At 40.3% G+C, this 18,828-nt stretch overlaps 1 protein-coding gene across 4 annotated transcripts; it reads left to right on the top strand.

The window, feature by feature from the left end:
- Positions 1-460: 460 nt before the first annotated feature.
- On the top strand, positions 461-18,606 carry LOC106589390 (phosphatidylinositol 3,4,5-trisphosphate 3-phosphatase and dual-specificity protein phosphatase PTEN). 4 transcript variants are annotated; one of them, XM_014179297.3, is made up of 10 exons: positions 462-1,401; positions 4,352-4,436; positions 8,946-8,990; positions 10,328-10,371; positions 10,502-10,740; positions 11,105-11,246; positions 12,671-12,739; positions 13,147-13,313; positions 13,545-13,769; positions 13,985-18,606. In XM_014179297.3, the coding sequence occupies exons 1-10, from the start codon at positions 1,323-1,325 to the stop codon at positions 14,168-14,170; spliced, it is 1,281 nt and encodes a 426-aa protein (XP_014034772.1). In that variant the 5' UTR covers positions 462-1,322; the 3' UTR covers positions 14,171-18,606. The 4 variants fall into 4 exon arrangements, with proteins under 4 accessions (XP_014034774.1, XP_014034772.1, XP_014034775.1 ...); XM_014179298.3 differs by having other exon boundaries at positions 468-1,401; positions 13,545-13,760; XM_014179299.3 differs by lacking the exon at positions 12,671-12,739 and having other exon boundaries at positions 461-1,401.
- The last annotated feature ends 222 nt before the right edge of the window (positions 18,607-18,828 follow it).

Genomic DNA, 18,828 nt, shown 5'->3' with positions numbered 1-18,828 from the left:
GTCCGGGTAGAGAACTAGGGAAAGTCAAGATACTCACACTGCAACAACTGTGTTTATTTTTGTTTCCTAGTCTGTAATGCATTGTGGAAAATATGCATAATGTGCAACAACTCTGAAGTTGTCAAGTATCAAAACATTGAAATGGTGAGAAGCGCAATGCATAGTGAGTGACAAGTACTGTTTGTTTTTGTTTCCTAGTCTATGCATAGTGAAAAGGCAACAGACAATGTATTTATTCCTCATCAAATACACCTGCAATTTGTTCCATAGACATCTAGTTTATACAATGCCATGAGACAATGGAATTTACTTATTTAAAAAGGCTACATCAAATGCATCCAGCACATCGAGTATATAGTTGCACAACGCAAAGTCTCTGATTTGATTATATACATATCAATGTCAATGTCATGAATCCTAAATTAAATATTGGTAACTTCCCCAATTACAGAAACACGAGATAGAGAAGATGGGTCGCTGTTCAGTGCCCATGTCCTTCCAACACCGATTAAAACAATTCATTCTAAATGAAATGATTATATTAAAGAGACATTTAATGATACCTTTGTCAATGTATTCTACACTTTTATACGTTTTGTCGGAGAGACGCCTTTGATGAACTATTTTACACTGCGGCATAACGTTCTGTCCAATCGTAGCGTTTTTCAATTGGAACGGAATTTACGGAAGCCATGATGGAAGCTCGCGAGTGCAGCCTGGGGCTGGGAGAAACGAGTCAGTACTGGGAAAGGGACGTTTCAGGGAACAACGGCAGGCGTGTTATGAAATGTAAAAAAAATCAAACACATTTGTAGTCTTTGAACTGGAGGCTGTGATTTTTTTTTTTCGGAAGACAGCTTTTTTTTTTTGGTTTAAGAATTGACATGCTATGCGCTAGCCATATCTAGCTACGTGTGTGCTGAGATCGAGTGTGTCAGTCACTTTTCTGGGCAAGGAACATCGGGGAGATTTCTCTCCGCTTTTCTGGCATAATCACGGCGCTTTTGGCGAAATCCGATACTTGGTATTCTCTTGAAATACAACGTTCCGAGGGCTGGATAATTAATCACCTATTCATCAGGGGGATTTTATGTGAAATTGCGGGACCTGTGAAGCCGGGCCTGTGGCGGAACGGAGTGAGGCCCTCCTTTATGACCTATCGGCAGCAGAAACTATTCTAGCTAGCTAGCACGGCTAGCTTAGCTAGCTGTCAACGTTTGACACCAAGGGGATTGAGAGGGAGAAAAATATTGGCAACATTTCATACAAAGGCAACGATACTTTCTCTTAATTTAAAAACGTTAAAGACTCCTGCCACAGATATGGCTGCAATCATAAAGGAAATTGTCAGCCGAAACAAAAGGAGATACCAGGAAGATGGGTTTGACTTGGACTTGACTTGTATCCTTTTTGTTCAATGTCTGTATTATTAGCTAGCTACAGTAATTTGTCTCTTCATCTTTGTCTATATTAAATTGTTAGCTACTGTATCCAGTTAGCTAGCTACTGTAGCTAACACATGAATGCCTATATTGATAACTTAACCTTTATCCATAAGATGATTAGCTAGCTAACGTACTAGTAGTCGGTGAACATTACTTCTTATATATATATTATTTAAAACGTTAGCTAGCTAACGTTATATGTGAAATAATAACTAGCTAGTTAACGTTAGGGAGCTAATGACACTAACCTACTCTTTGCTAAATTGCTATTTGATAAAGGTGTCTGTCCTGTTAAATTAAATGCCGTCTTGATAGCTAAATATATCCCATAACTTGCATAACGTTAGCTAGCTAGCTAGTAGTTTGCACATCATCATGATTGAATGGGAGATTCAACATCATAACATAAGGAAAATGTAGCTAGGCTAGCTAATCCCGTGGTAGCTAATGTTGTCTAGTTAATTGATGTTGATAATGTGAAGTCTTGATTAATTATTTAGTTGTCAACTGTAAATTGGTCAACTGGTTAGTTAGCTAATATAGCCAGCTAACTCCTGGATGGGGAACAAAGAGATCAACCTTTGCGACGCATTATTGCAGTTCTCTGGCCTACAAAATAATCTAGCAAACTATAGCTAATGGATTAACGTTATATTCACAATCAGTGTTGCTGCTGCTAGCCAGATAAAGACCAAAAGCATTGAATCATTATCAGCGTGAGGGGAAATGGTAATAGTACTTGCTCATTAGTGGGATGTACTAATTTCATGGTGCTAGAATGAACGTAATCAGTAGACCGTTGGTTTGCTTGTCTTGACGTCTTAATGAGGTCAGCTTGTTTGTATTGATTTGAGCAGTGTTAGGGATAAAGTGTTTAGTTACGAATGACCGGAGAAGAGCATTCTCTAAAAGACAAGTGTTCAGATGTTAGATTTGTCTGAAATGGGTCACCTAACCAAGGTATGCAATCAAATGGTGAAAGTATAGGTGCATGTAGAATGCACAAATAAAAGCCAGGTAAAGGTTATGAGCGTGATTGGAGGAAGTGCCTTGTACTACTGTAGTGCAATATTGGCATGTTCAGTTGTCATGTCTTCTTGTCTTGCACTTGAAATGGTCAAAGCCATTTTGTTGTGCCTGTGGCCCCTTGGTTCAGTGGTCTCAGAAAGCTCTGTACAAAAACCAGAACTGGAATTGGGTTTAGGGCAGGGATTCCCATATTTTTTGCACTCGAACACAAATTGATGTAAGAAAATGCAGGGGACCCCATTTGGAAACATTATATTCCCTAGTAAACGCCCTGTGTTCATATTCACAAAATTGTTGTTCCTGTAGGCCATCCCAACATATTGTAAAACGCCATTGGTTGACACTAAAAGGTTGTATTCTATACCCATTTTGAAGAGAAAGTTATTAATTTGTTTGATAAGAGTACAGATTTCTTAAGTGGACCCCAAATTTTGGAACCAAGGGATTAGGATTTTCCTAACTAAGCAACTATGATAATGTGTGAGTTAGATATTTTATGAGTGAAACGTGGTATTATAGCTAAATCACTTTGTTTTGATGTGATATATCTATAGTGCTAGGCATTGTTGGTCAGTGTTTGGGAAGGCAATGTAGCCATGGTTATGTAATGAATTCAGTTCTAGGGATTGGCCTTAAAATTGTGATGCGATTTCGCATCAGCAGCAATGCCTTCCCACCACACTAGTAGCAGAGGTTTAAAGATTAGCCTTTAGGCCTTAACTGCCATTTGAAACTCCTCGTCTTCATGGGACTCGAAGAGGTTTTTGTAATGATATGTTAGGTTTTTTTTAAATATTTTTTTATAGGCCTACGTCTATGCTATTTAAGAATATGAAAATTCAACATTAATTTCCTAAATGGTGTTGCTGGAAAATGGCAGTAGGCCTATAAACGACCTATGTTCTGGAACAATTTAATTGATCCCATTCAGTCCATTTGACTATTTATTTGATAGGAACAGTTAGATGTGAGGCTCATGCTGACGTTGCATTTGTCATTGCAGTAGTCTCGGGTACTTTTTGAGCATGATGTCATTGTGATGTTATGCCAGTTCAAATGTAAAGTACGCTATCGGAGGAGTTGAGTGCGTGACGAGACGGCCCGGGTCTCAGTAAATTAACATTAATAGAATAATCATTTTAGAGATCACGTTTTGTATTTCATATAGTAGTAGCCTATTTCTGATGAATTGTTTGACAAAATAGGTCATTTTTTTTAGTATGAAGAATTCAATTATTTTGTGCATGGATATATTTCCCAAGTGACATGAGGAAATTAGACCGACGTGAGCGTTTTATATTATACATATATCTAAGTGATGATGTGAGTGATGTAATGCTCTTTCGGAGAGATGATGGGGAAGGGCGGGGGCCGTTGGCTGTGGCACAATGTGATTTATTTGGTGCCCTTGTGGGGCCTGGTAGGTTAGATGTCCGTCACTGGGTCTCGTAGAGAGAGCACCATCTGTTCCATATTACACATGCTCTGTCCTGTTCTCCATACAGCTCTGTCATGATTGGTCTGGCATAATAAGCAATGCATGTACAGTATGGTGTAAGATGTGATATATACGATATCTATGTTTGGGCAAATCAAGGAGTTGTTTGTGTGTACATGCATTGCTTGCTGTTTGGGGTTTTAGGCTGGGTTTCTGTACAGCACTTTGAGATATCAGCTGATGTACGAAGGGCTATATAAATAAATGTGATTTGATTTTGTGTGCGACGGTTGTCGAGATATGCGACTTGAACGACGATTGCTAGACAATCATAATTGTATGTGTATGTTGGTGATTAATATTGGCCTAGGTGTGATTCTTCCCTTTAGTCTCTGACCTCAGCAGCCAAACTCCTGGTTTCTTTGACTCCTGCGTTCAGATATTTATCCAAACATAATTGCTATGGGCTTTCCTGCTGAAAGACTTGAGGGTGTCTACAGAAACAACATCGATGACGTAGTACGGTAAGTACTTAAAAAAAAAGAAAAAAAAAAGATGTGGATGTCCCAGTCAAAATAATGAAGGGGTTTCTTAGAATGTAAAGCAATGAGAAGGGCTACATGTAAATGAAAACAGCAGGTAGTTAACATGTCCTAACTACCTTAACCAAACCCATTCTATAACAGAATTTGCACAACCTTTGGTAAACTAGGCCTATCTTTGGTCTCATCTTGTTTCTCACGGATTATCATTATATGGGCGACAGTGGTCAGAATAGGATGTTTGAAATGCATTCTGTCATCCCAGCTGCAGAGGTTTACCTGATTAGTCAACTAAAACCAAAGCGTGACCTGCAAGCCACCTGTGAACTTAACCTGCCCCTTCTTGTTGTATTGTCCAAACAATTTCCTTCGATTTACGCAGACTGTAGTAGACACAGAAAGTTGTGGGCTTTTGGAAATCTGAACAGAAAAAAGCAGCCTTCGTCATTTCCCCGACGCTGTAGTTTTTAGATGTGTTAACCAATCTGTTAAATAAATAAACCGACATAACGAACATGCCCTACTGATAGCAGGGTTCAATACTGCGACCAAAACAGTCGCATTTGTAACCGTTTGACTTGGCCGAGCGACACACATTTTTAATTGGTTGCAAGGGTGCCAGTATTTTTATTTTTTTACCTGGTCACGTTTAGTCTTTGGTTCACGATTAGCTTTTTTTTATCATGATTTATTCAAACAGTGATGTTCAATTGACCAATAATAAACCAACAACGGCACGGGAATGCCCCTGTCTGTCTGTATGTGTGTCAGGGCTCAACATACAGGGGCGGTTTTGGAAACCCTACGGGCCAGTCGATCATCCCCGTCAGAGGCCCGCTTGGGCCAGTGAGGAAAAATATTGTAATAATGCTATTTTTAATCTAGGCTATAATTGCTAAGAAAACAGATGGATTCCCGAAGCGTTCGTTATGTCTGTTTATTTATCACACGCTTGCTGCGCACACACAGCCTATAGATAATCTGTCAGGCAAAGAGAGCGCGCAGCTCTCCAACAGCTGGCTGTTGCGTGGAGCAGACCAACAGCGGTAGTGGTAGGAAATATGTTCCAAGTTATATCTACCAGTAAATGCTAAGGCAAGAATGGGTATGCAAACAAAGGTATTTAAAAAGTTTGAAGTCTTGGTAGAATATTTGCCAAGTGCAATTTAGTCATCATAGAATAGCCCACCTTCAAAATAAGACATTTCCTCTAGGCTCTTTGGTCCTTGAAAAGTCATTTATGGTAGCTGATTTTAGAAGTTCTACTGCTACAATATACTTATTCCGTGATTTCATTACAAATCAGTTTTTCTGAGAGTAGTAAGCACTTTCATTTGTTTTCCCGCCGTTTCAATTGAAGAGTGTTGCACTAGTCTGTTGTGGTAAATCCATGTGCAGTTATGAGCATCACAACAAATGTTGGCTTCAACTTGGTTTTCCATACAAAGTGTTCCATTACAAAGGATACCCAGATTTTTGTTGTTGTTGCCTTCTCATTTTAAAACATGATACAGTAACCCCTCAATAACTCTTAAACATTTCAAATGGCGAGACTGACTAGCTACCACATGGAGATATAATTAGTGTGTTGGGAGCATGCTGTCCATTTCGTCAGGCAATGCCCACATTATTCTGGCATATTTTAGAATGTAAAAATGTCAATGCATAATGCCATTGGGATAGGCCTATTAAAAATGCATTATTCTTAGTGGCAATGCATACTTTTGTTTGCATACATTGGAGGGAGCTTTTTTTTTCTCTTTAGGCTATTACAACAATGAAATAAATGTAGGTCCTTGAAGATTTCAATTAAGTGCTTGGAAAAGTCCTTGAAAATCCTTGAATTTGACTTACCAATGTCTGTATGAACCCTGTATAGGCTTCTTTCTCAGCCTGCAAATGAAATATGAAAATCACCTGCTTTTGAAATTATACACACATCATTCGCTTTCCTGTCAGGTCTTGACCCAGGCCAGTTTTCTTTTTTCATTTGGACCAGTAGCTTTAAGTTGACACTGGCCCGGTGTGCCACCGGCAAATTTACCTGAATGTCAAGCCCTGCTGTGTGTGGTGCATGTTGGGCCTATACATTACCACTTTGTGTAGCTGTTAGTGATGCTAATGATGGCCTAACCGTTTTCAGATAGATGAAAAGGCAATTCAAATGTAACTACAAAATAGCCTTTATGCCTACCTGGCAGAATCATGATTATTTGCATCAATCCAGTATCCATTTATGTAGCACAAGTGCGCTATAAGAAATACTGCTAGCCAAACACTGGCGCTCAACTGGTGCCAAACACTGGCGCCCCAAAACAGGGAAATCAGTCCTCCCCGCTTTTATTTTATTTTTGCAGTCGTTAAGTATCGTTTTGTCAAATTCTGCCCTTAGAGGATTTAGCAGTAAAGAACACATGGCACTTTGAAATCTTCTATAAATTAATTTTGCACTTTATTTGAAGTCTCTTCTTTGCTGTTACAGTAAATCTATCCGAATCAATGTAAGAACACAAGGGCATGCCAAGTTAAAAGATCTAGTCATTGTTAGCCAGGTTCTGGAAGGAATGCAGGCACATTATGGGGGACAGGCCAGGCTTTTATCATATATATATATATATATTGCTCCAAAAAATAAAGGGAACACTTAAACAACACAATGTAACTCCAAGTCAATCACACTTCTGTGAAATCAAACTGTCAACTTAGGAAGGAACACTGATTGACAATAAATTTCACATGCTGTTGTGCAAATGGAATAGACAACAGGTGGAAATTATAGGCAATTAGCAAGACACCCCCAATAAAGGAGTGGTTCTGCAGGTGGTAACCACAGGCCACTTCTCAGTTCCTATGCTTCCTGGCTGATGTTTTGGTCACTTTTGAATGCTGGCGGTGCTTTCACTCTAGTGGTAGCATGAGACGGAGTCTACAACCCACACAAGTGGCTCAGGTAGTGCAGCTCATCCAGGATGGCACATCAATGCGAGCTGTGGCAAGAAGGTTTGCTGTGTCTGTCAGCGTAGTGTCCAGAGCATGGAGGTGCTACCAGGAGACAGGCCAGTACATCAGGAGATGTGGAGGAGGCCGTAGGAGGGCAACAACCCAGCAGCAGGACCGCTACCTCCGCCTTTGTGCAAGGAGGAGCAGGAGGAGCACTGCCAGAGCCCTGCAAAATGACCTCCAGCAGGCCAGAAATGTGCATGTGTCTGCTCAAACGGTCAGAAACAGACTCCATGAGGGTGGTATGAGGGCCCGACGTCCACAGGTGGGGGTTGTGCTTACAGCCCAACACCGTGTAGGACGTTTGGCATTTGCCAGAGAACACCAAGATTGGCAAATTCGCCACTGGCGCCCTGTGCTCTTCACAGATGAAAGCAGGTTCACACTGAGCACATGTGACAGTCTGGAGACGCCGTGGGGAATGTTCTGATGCCTGCAACATCCTCCAGCATGACCGGTTTGGCGGTGGGTCAGTCATGGTGTGGGGTGGCATTTCTTTGGGGGGCCGCACAGCCCTCCATGTGCTCGCCAGAGGTAGCCTGACTGCCATTAGGTACCGAGATGAGATCCTCAGACCCCTTGTGAGACCATATGCTGGTGCGGTTGGCCCTGGGTTCCTCCTAATGCAAGACAATGCTAGACCTCATGTGGCTGGAGTGTGTCAGCAGTTCCTGCAAGAGGAAGGCATTGATGCTATGGACTGGCCCGCCCGTTCCCCATACCTGAATCCAGTTGAGCACATCTGGGACATCATGTCTCGCTCCATCCACCAACGCCACGTTGCACCACAGACTGTCCAGGAGTTGGCGGATGCTTTAGTCCAGGTCTGGGAGGAGATCCCTCAGGAGACCATCCGCCACCTCATCAGGAGCATGCCCAGGCGTTGTAGGGAGGTCATACAGGCATGTGGCGGCCACACACTACTGAGCCTCATTTTGACTTGTTTTAAGGACATTACATCAAAGTTGGATCAGCCTGTAGTGTGGTTTTCCACTTTAATTTTGAGTGTGACTCCAAATCCAGACCTCCATGGGTTGATAAATTGGATTTCCATTGATTATTTTTGTGATTTTGTTGTCAGCACATTCAACTATTTAAAGAAAAAAGTATTTAATAAGATTATTTCATTCATTCAGATCTAGGATGTGTTATTTTAGTGTTCCCTTTATTTTTTTGAGCAGTGTATATTAAAAAAACTTGTGAGACCAAATCATGTGCTGGTGCCACAAACTGAAAAAGTTGGTAGCACCATTGTCGCCATTGGAAAAAGTTAATGTAGAACCCTGGATAGTCAGTGTTGTAACACTATTATTTAGCTCTTCTGAGAGCCTGTCAGTCTGCTCCTATGACATGCTGTCATTACATTCTGTGTAAGTTAGTGATTTAGACGGCAGTTAGTTAGTGTTGAAAGGTTTAGATCGGACCAGAATCTGTGATTTTTTTTTTGTTGTGCCTGATGGAAAAGTAATTCTCCTCCCTTTCTCTCCTCAGGTTTCTGGACTCTAAACACAAACATCATTACAAGATATATAATCTGTGAGTACCCTGGTATCTGACTATTTTGCTTGTGCATATGCAGTATGGTCAGCGGCGGTTGCTGTGCTGCAAAGTTATGTCTGATGCATGCAGAAAATGTCTGTGGAGTATAGGCCTGGAGGAAGAAAAGTCCTCATGTTTTTGAGAATGCAAACCGCAGTAGCCACTTATTTGCCTTTAGTCATCAGTGGTTCTTGATGGATAGGCCTAGGCATTGTGATGAAGGGGTAGAACAATCATATCATGGTAACCTTTGCCATAGTTTTACCCTGGAAAGGGAATTTACGACAATGTCTTCCTCACTCAGTATAAAGTCGTTTAGTTAGTAGACTGGCATTAACTGAATGACTCACTGCGCGCTACAAAGATACTAAAGACCACAGGTTTCTCATTAACCAGGTTTCCATCCAACTTTTTTATGTCCGTAGTAAAGTATATGCCGGATAAAAAAGAAACAGCAAATCTATCGTGAGCTTTCCAAATGTCGACAAAACAAAACACGCTAGACATGGTGGGATTTTTTTTTAATGCACAAATATTGATAAAATAACCATATTGAAGTAAACTTGGAGTCACACAATGATATATTGTGGTCCTCCCACTACAAGCTTGCAGCTTATTATGCTACAGATAAGTTAAGATGAACTTCACAGGGCGGTAAAAGTGAACGTTGATGAGCTTGATGCTCCTTTTCAATAAATATTGAAGGTCTTATTCTGGTGACATGATTATCAATGCTGGGTTGCTGTTTGACAAATACAAATCTTGCTATTTTTGTCTATAACAATCTCATCTTGTATGCTATACTCGCACTGAGCTGTTGGCTAAAATGCACGTGCCAAGACCAATTTTTTGGGGGGGACAAAACCATCAGTAGCGTTGAAAATACGATTTGAACCCCATTTAACTTGTATTTTTTGTTTGGTACATGGGAATTTAACCACAAGTTATTTTTACGTGCACTACATCATCATTTTATCTGCAACAATTTAAATTCTGATGAAAAAATTGTCATTGTTTTTATACAGATTAAAAATAATAAAAAAAAAAAAATAATCCTGAAAATCTGTTGGCAATTGGATGGAAACATATCTACTGGTTAACACATTTATCTTATTAGTGGTCATGAGAATCAGAGGGGAAGTGCAGTAGACACAAAATATATATTGAAGTTTTCCATGAATCTGTGTGGAAGTTGAGGTTGCTGTAACACTCTAGCATACATCAGAGGGATCTTACATCAACATGTAATATGCTGACAGATTGTACAAAAGAAAGAAGGCTGCCGTTTGAATTCCAGTACTATAACAACGTATTTTGTTTGTCCCTTTTTATAGGTGCGCTGAGCGACATTATGACGCAACCAAATTCAATTGCAGAGGTTAGATATTACATCAGAGTGAAACCATTATCACTGTCTTTCAGGCAGTCAGTGAATGAATCAATCTTTCACTAAAAACCCACGTGTGACAATAACTAACTGAGCCCGGTCTCTGTCCGTCTCTCTCCAGTTGCACAATATCCGTTTGAGGATCACAATCCGCCCCAGCTGGAGCTGATCAAACCGTTCTGCGAAGATCTTGACCAGTGGTTAAGTGAAAACGACAATCATGTGGCGGCGATTCACTGTAAAGCTGGAAAGGGACGTACGGGTGTCATGATCTGTGCTTACCTGTTACACCGGGGCAAGTTCCTCAAAGCACAAGATGCTCTCGACTTCTACGGCGAAGTCAGGACCAGAGATAAGAAGGTAAAACATTTTTATTGTTCCAGTCTGGCCATCCTACTGTCATGGAAACTGATCATCCCCATTTTCTAGTTGGCTCATTCAACCCCTCTCATCTACACTCAAACTCGTCCCCAAGGCCATTTTCAACTTACCTCGCTGGTAAGATAAGGGTTAAACCGATAAAATGATGATAATATCAACACCATAGATCTGTTCATCATGGGTGTTGCTAGTATCGCTAATCTTTGTTTTAATTGTAGGCTACATGATGAATAGTTGCAGGCTTTAAACATTTCTTAGGATCACATAAAGGCTTGTCGTCATCCCCTTTACTGCCAGTGAAAATCTTCAGTTTCACTAAGTGTTTCTCTTTCCCATTCCACAGGGAGTAACAATCCCCAGTCAGAGGCGGTATGTCTACTACTACAGCCACCTTCTGAAGAACCAGCTGGAGTACAAACCAGTGGCTCTGCTGTTCCACAAGATGGTGTTCGAGACGGTGCCCATGTTCAGTGGTGGAACGTGTAGTAAGAGCTTTCCCCTTGTCATTGGTCTCAATCCTGTTTCTGTATCCTGTCTTACCTTGGGCTTGTGTGCTACTGGCTTTCACACACTTTCACAATGGGATCTTCAGTTGATTGTCCTGCTCCTATCTCCTTTGCTCTGCACAGCTTTGGTTCTCAATGTTGCATATTCTTTTCTCTTTTTATTTTTGAACCATTTTCTCCATGCAACACTGACATTAATCACAGTGGAGTGTATCGTTTTGCAATTATGGTTATGCTAGTCAAAACAGCATGGTCTATTTTCACTGCTATTATTTGCTTGGCTCACTGGTCATTTGACTTGGCTGCATGCATCATCAGATAAGGGGTTTTATACCTTGCTGGATAGCCAGAAGACGACTACAGACCTATAAGGACCTATGATATAACTCCCTTTGCGTGAGTCTGTCGTCAGTGGCTGCTCTTGTCAGCTGTGTCTGGCATTTCACCTCTTCACTTCCTTTATCCACATTTTTCTGACACTTCACCTGTCCCTTTAGCGGGCCCTACAGGGATGACCTAATGCCTTGGGCAAGTGAACTGAGCAGTCGCTCAAGTTGAGCCTGCTCTGAGGTTGCACCTTTGGGCAGGTGATATTTTTTCAAAAAGAGAAAACGACTAAGCAACAAAGAATTCCAGTAGCCTGAAACTGAGCATTCTGGTTCCTCTCCATTGTTTAAGCGAAATACGGACAACTTACATCAGTCTGGCAAGTTGAGCCAGCTCTGAGATTTATTTGACTGATAACAACCAAAATACAAAGAATTCCAGTTATAATATTTCTGATTCCTCCCCACTGTGTGTAGGTGATAGGCAAGCAATATATGACACTTCTTCCTGTAAATAATGAATTGACATTTTCGGGCAAATCAAAACACACTCCTGACTTTGCTCGATTGGCAAGTGCCTTTCAGACTTTGTCAATCCCTGGCCCAATTCTGAACACACACAGCATGACGTGGTCAGGTCCCATGACACAACACACAAAATATTGAAGTGGTTTCATTTAATCAACGGCCAAGCACCCGCCCCTCTCCTTTTTATAAAATCTTAGTGAGTAGGAGCGATGTAAAAGTTGTGTTTTCTGTCCGTTTCTTAGAAGAATGTTAGCTGATGCTTATTTAGGCCTATATGTTAGGAGATGCATTAATCTGAATATTAGGATTTGTTTTTAAGGGCCATTATGTAATTATTATTCTACTGGTTAAGCTCCTAATAACTTGACAACAGGAAGTTGCTGTTCGCATGTTGAAATGGTGAGTCAGGATCGGTTTATGGGTGGTTGTAAGCCTGTATACAGTATGTTGGTACAGAGCCCTGGTGATAACAACCGACTCCCTCCCCAGGCAGGGCAGCAGAACTCTGTGTTTAATCTCTTATTATTTTTTTTTCTCTCTCTCTCTAAGGGGACACTTCCGTTAAAAACAAGAGTGAGCAGATTCCACATGGTTTCAGAAAAGGGAATTGGCACTGGGGTAATAATAAGCAGCTTTCATCCAATGTTTACATGTTCACTAGGAGGTTGTTGTAGATTTAGAAGTCAGTGTTTGTTGGACTAGGTGGAACTTTTTAATATGGTAACAATCAACTCTGCATCCCGCACAACTCAGTGGACTGATTCTAGACTAGAAGTGCTCCCTTAAATGAGCTTGGTTTTGTTCCACTCTTCTCAGAGTAGGGCCCTTATCGCATGTTACTGTAAGTCTTTTCTATATTTAATATTCCTGGCAGTGGTACTATGTAATTCTGTCCCTTTCTCTGCTGTCCTCTTAACATCATTTGCCTAGATGTAAATAATAGATACCTGGTTATAGCTGCTGTGATGTGGTCTCTCCACCCACCAGGAGAGTGACTGGCGTTAACTTGCTGTGCTCCCCCACAGATCCTCAGTTTGTGGTGTTCCAGCTCAAGGTAAAGATCCACACGTCCAACCCGGTGAACACGCGGCGGGAGGAGAAGTACGTGTTCTTCGAGTTGCCCCAGCCGCTGCCCGTGTGTGGAGACATCAAGGTGGAGTTCTTCCACAAACAGAACAAAATGATGAAAAAGGTGTGGTTCCTGATTTTTGTATGATTTTGATTTCTATGTGCATATTAAACGAGGTGTTTTAGCAGCCTATTCCGATTCACTATGAGGAATGTCAGGGTTTAACTGAAAAACACGTTCTGGTTTTGGATTTGGAGTATAGCCTACATTTGTTTTGCGGTTGAGATTATCTAACTGCTTTTTGGAGTCATGTCTTACCTGTATTCATCCCTCCCCCATGTATTTTTCTATCAGGACAAGATGTTTCACTTCTGGGTGAACACCTTCTTCATCCCTGGACCAGACGAGAAGGTGGAGAACGGGACGTTACCGAAGGAGCAGGAAGGAATCCAAACCACAGGAGGAACGGGAGACAACGACAAGGAATGCCTGATCCTCTCACTGACGAAGAACGACCTGGATAAGGCCAACAAGGATAAAGCAAACAGATACTTCTCCCCCAACTTCAAGGTCAGTCAGGTGATTAAGACTTAATTTCATTGGGGGGGGGGAATACCCTTTTGATTAATAATTGGGAAAGAATTTGACTGTGCCAAGATAATTGCTCTCATGAACTTTTGCCGCAGTTCATAAGAGCAAAAAATTGTAATTAGATTAAAATGTTTCCGCTTGGGATAGCTCTGTTACCATGTTTCAGAATGTGGATAATGACATTGTTTTCTCTGGTATTACAGGTGAAGCTGTACTTTACCAAGACTGTGGAGGACCCCTTCAACTCTGAGGCCAGCACTTCCACCTCGGTAACGCCAGACGTTAGTGACAACGAGCCTGACCATTACCGATACTCTGACACCACAGACTCTGACCCAGAGAATGAACCATTTGACGAGGAGCAACTCACACAAATAACAAAAGTGTGAGAGATTTCTATGGGAAGTGAAAAAGAAAAAAAGAGAGAAAAAAAATACTGCTTTCAAGAGGGGGGAAAAAAGAGAACTTGAATATAAACTGAAAAGCAAGTACTTTTTTTCCTCACCAACCTATGGCAGCAAGACATTTGCGTCATGGAAAATGCCACCAATTTAAGAACAATAATGCTGACCAATTTTATTTTATTTTTTTACTTTTTTGCCCCGCCCCCACTCTTTCATCCGAAAAGTATTGACACCGTTGTTGAGTGGAAAAAGGTTCAGTAGCTGTAATGTAATATACCTTTTTTGTTGTCAAAGACTAGAGAAGATTTCCACGATCAGGAGATGGGAGATCTGGTATGGGAGAGGCTTATTGGAAATCTACATTTGGCTGCTCCATCTCCTGTGGAAACCAAGGCCAGTGCTTCTGTCACTTTCTCCCCCTTCATCCATTGTCCTCCACCACACCCTTACCACCCCTTTCATCCTACCTACTGTGAATGCTTCTTGTGCTTTTTGCAGGCTGTCTCACATGAGTTTGTGCAGTATAAACTGCATGTTAGAATTTCTCCAGTTGAATTTTGATTATTGTTATTGTCATTATTATTAAGCTACATGACATCTAACCAATGTCCATTCCTTCTACCATTTCTGTTCAAGGTATGCAGAAAAGCAGTATCCCGTGTATTGTTGATGTTTTTATGTTAAGATAAATAATATAACAGAGAACTGCAGGGAAGCCAGTGTTGCAATAACGTTAACACTATAGTTAAACGACAAACAGTGTGCATGTTATTGGAATCAATGTCCATCTTGTTTAATAAATTGTATACAATGTTTTTCAACAACAAAAAAACGAAGATTTCTAAAGTCATTTAAGATCTGATTGTATTTAGCCAGGAGGTAAAAAATGACATACTTTATTCTCATGGTATCTGCAGGCATGATTTCAGTCTTTTGGCAAGCCATTTAGAAGGGCCTTGTTTTTATGATACAGTACATGGCGTTTCCCCTCATTTTAATGGTAACCAGATAGTTTTGGGATCATCACAGAAGACAATAGTATAGAGTGCTGACTGACTTGATGGTTCATGTTTTGAATTGGTGACTACTTCAGTGTGTCATGTGCTTATAGAGAGGTAAGCTGTTCCAAATGTGTACCTTTTTTAACATGCCGTACTAGAACATGTATCAAAACCTGCATTAGTGATTGTGTCGGTTTCTCCCCAGTCTCTAGAAAGTGTCTTTTTTGTTGTTGTTGACAATCTGCACTTTTGTCATCTTAGTATGTGTCTGGACACACCAGAAGTGGTGGTGATGTTGACCTATTCTGAGTTCTGTAAGGCCCATAGGCTTAGAGCTGATGCTTGGTCAGAGACCGTGGGAGCAGAGGTATTGAATGTAAAGCGTTGTCTCTGAACCGATCCAAGGGTGTTAATGCAGGTTTTGATCAACCCAGGAGTGGATAATATGTGAACTTAGGCTCTCTAGGTATCTTTCTCTTGTGAAATCTTTGGCTCCTTGACTGACTTGTTTGCAGCCTTATCGTACTTGGTCCAATGAGATCCGGATCACTTGTTGGCAATTCCACGGAAACCGAGGGATGCTGAGACTCAAATTGTTCACTTTAAAATATGTCATACAAAAACCAATGATTGCAAAGTTCAACAAACCATACAACTCTATGCACAAGGACTACTTAACGATTTCCACAGAAAATGTTACAAAAACACATTTACTTGAAGTGCAGGTGTAAAGTTTGTTAACAGAATGATTGCGCCAACATCACAAATCATTCTGTTACCAAGCCTTTCCTTCAAGTAAATATGTTTTTGTAAAATTCAGTGGAAATTAAGTTGTCCTTGTCCATAGACTTGTATTGTCTGTTTAACTTTGCAATCATTGGTTTTTGTTGGACATTCTAAGTGAAAACTCTTAGACTCTGCATCATTCTGTTACCGTGGAATTGCACTTGTATATCCAACAAAAGGTGCTTACAAACTGCCAAACTGCATACTTAAGATCAATAATACCAACAGAGCCAAGAATCTGTTCCAATCATATGGTGCAAGTAACTTCAGTGGCGCACACTACTTCTGTGTGTGAGAACTGTTAACGTGCACGCCCACGTGCACACTTCTGCAGTTGCTGTCCCTAACTGGCTGGGGTTCTTTTTCAGTTTATTTTTTTGTTCTGTTCTTTTCCTTTTTACAAACAGGTTTCATTTCGTGGAGGTATGAGAATAGCGCAGCTACAGATTTTACAGAAAGTCTTGTGCTTGCTTCAGAAATATATAAAAAAATCCCTAAAACTGTATGAGCATATTTAATTATGCATCATTTCTTTTTAAGCATGCCAAAAAAAAAAAACTGTAACACCTGACCTGTGGCATGCCACGGGCCAGAATCTTCAGTGGGTGGTGACGTAAGCTGCCTTTTCTTGTACTTTTGACATTAAGGCTTCCCTCTTTTCACAACCCCATCACACATTCTGTTTTATCTCCACTTGTTTTTCGAAAGAATACTTTCCCGAAGGTGTCGAAAAGAGACACTTCTTCATTGCTAAATGTACACTAGCTAACCCAGGAACACTTAATCTAGATGTTATATTTTTGTTTACATTTTATTACTTCACTGAAAACCTGCCAAAAGTAAGCTTATTTTATTCAACGTTTTCTTTGTTCTTGGAGGCGGGGCCTATGGAGGTATTCTTTGCCTTACTTGAAGTTGACAATGCTTACTCTGCTACTGCTTTGAAATCTACCATTCTGCCCAAGCACTGACTTGATAGTTCAAGTACGTATTTAAAGCTACTATTATTAGAGCAACATATTGTACTAGACTTTTGCACTGTTACAGGTTTTTGCAGGGTTTCAGTCAGTGGTCCACAGTATTTCACCCCCCCCTCCGTTGTTCCCCTCAGTAAAACAAATGCCTTGCAATCAGTGAAAGAAGGTGGAATAATATGGCTAGTTGTACCTCAATCTTGTATCCATGCATCCCCCCATAGAAACCAAAAGGTGTTACTTTGAATGAAAAACGTCCTGACCCTTTTTATTATATAAAACATTTTTAAAAAATGAAAAAAAATCTGGAGTAAAAAAATGAATAAACTATTTCTGACAGTATTCTGTTAAAGACAGTCTGCAGGTAGTATTTATTATTAGCCCGGTTACTAGATCTGGATCATGTGCTACTATTCTGGATGTTCAGCAGCTTAAATGTATGAATCTATTCAAGGGCATCCCTGTTAACGAGCTTATTTTAAAGTAACTGTCCAGTGAAATTCTAACTTTAAAAAAAAAAGTTAACTCCTATCCGTAAAATGTTGACTCGTCTTATACTCATTTGTGGCAAAAGCATACATTGGAGGGAAAAAAATACTCAACACCTAAAACTTGTCTCGGACTGTTTAAAAAATGCTTGCCATTTCCTCAGAGAATGTCATCCTGCCTTATTGGCTGAGCTGGCCAATCAGCTGTCTACTTGCGTTTTGATATTTTTAATGACCGGTACATGCCCACACCATTCCAACACAGAAAAGCTACATTTTAACATGCTTAATTACCAATTTTTGTAAGGAAAAGTATTTCATTCATTGTAATTTAATTATAGGACATCATTCATAGAAATGTGGAAACACTGGACAGTTACTTCAAGTTAAGGCCATAAGCCATCCCCTAGACATCTGTAGCCCCACTTGAAAAACATTTTGCCACAGTACCTTAACATAAAGTACAAATATAGTAAAGGGGAAACCTACGGGAACCTTTTTTATATGGCACGGGCTAAAACCTGTGTGGAGTTCACGGGCGGCATCAAAAATTTAGTTTCAGCTCTAAAAAGAATTAAAATCATCTTAAAGGTACCAGTGTGTAAGATTCATGTCACTAGTTTTTAGCTGATTTGTGCAATATGTTATGATGCCTGTCTGTGGTTGCCACAAAGTGCCTCTTGTTTACTATTGAGAAAAATAAATAAAAAATAAAAAAAAGTGCTTGTTAAATACTGTTGTAGGACATGTCATGCATGCAGATGGAAGGGGTGCAATAAATCAAAATAGGCTTTACCTGCAAAAGTGGGCAAGGGCTAGCCGCCTGGCTCCTGCCACTTGCCATTTTTTTTTGTTTAGGATTTTTTTTCTCCCTGGGTTTAATTTTGTGCAAAGGTATGTTAACTCACTCTATTTTCAGTCTTTAAAAAAAAACAAAAAAAAAACAGCCTTATTCCATTTCAGCCTGTTCGGATACTATTGTGCTGTGCAACAGTTGCTCTGTGTGTAATGCTATGCACTGAGAATACACAACCAACAATGTATGGAAAGACTTGTACAGGTTATAATTATGCTCATACAAATCAGATGTCTGTTTGTTATTGTATGTGTAAACTGCCCATTATCTTAGTGTTATAAACTTCACGTAAGTCCAATAAAGTCTCATTCTTGTCTGTTTGTGTGAGATACCTGATTTGTGATCCACTGTTATCTTATGCTGACCAGTAAGATGAGAATTATTCATCTCCATTATTAAAAGGTGCTGCATGGTCAATCCGACATCTGCGTTGACAGTGTTTACGGTGATACGGCCTCAGCAGATAGCAGGGCATTCATTACATTTACATTACATTTATGCTTCGTGGAGTTGAGCAGAGCTGTTATGAAGGAAGTTG

Source organism: Salmo salar, chromosome 28 (assembly GCF_965601325.2).
Source record: "Salmo salar chromosome 28, fSalSal1, whole genome shotgun sequence".
In the NCBI taxonomy this organism is placed as follows: Eukaryota; Metazoa; Chordata; class Actinopteri; order Salmoniformes; family Salmonidae; genus Salmo; species Salmo salar.
Note: the sequence above shows the minus strand (reverse complement) of the source record. Positions and strands in the feature narration are given on the sequence as shown.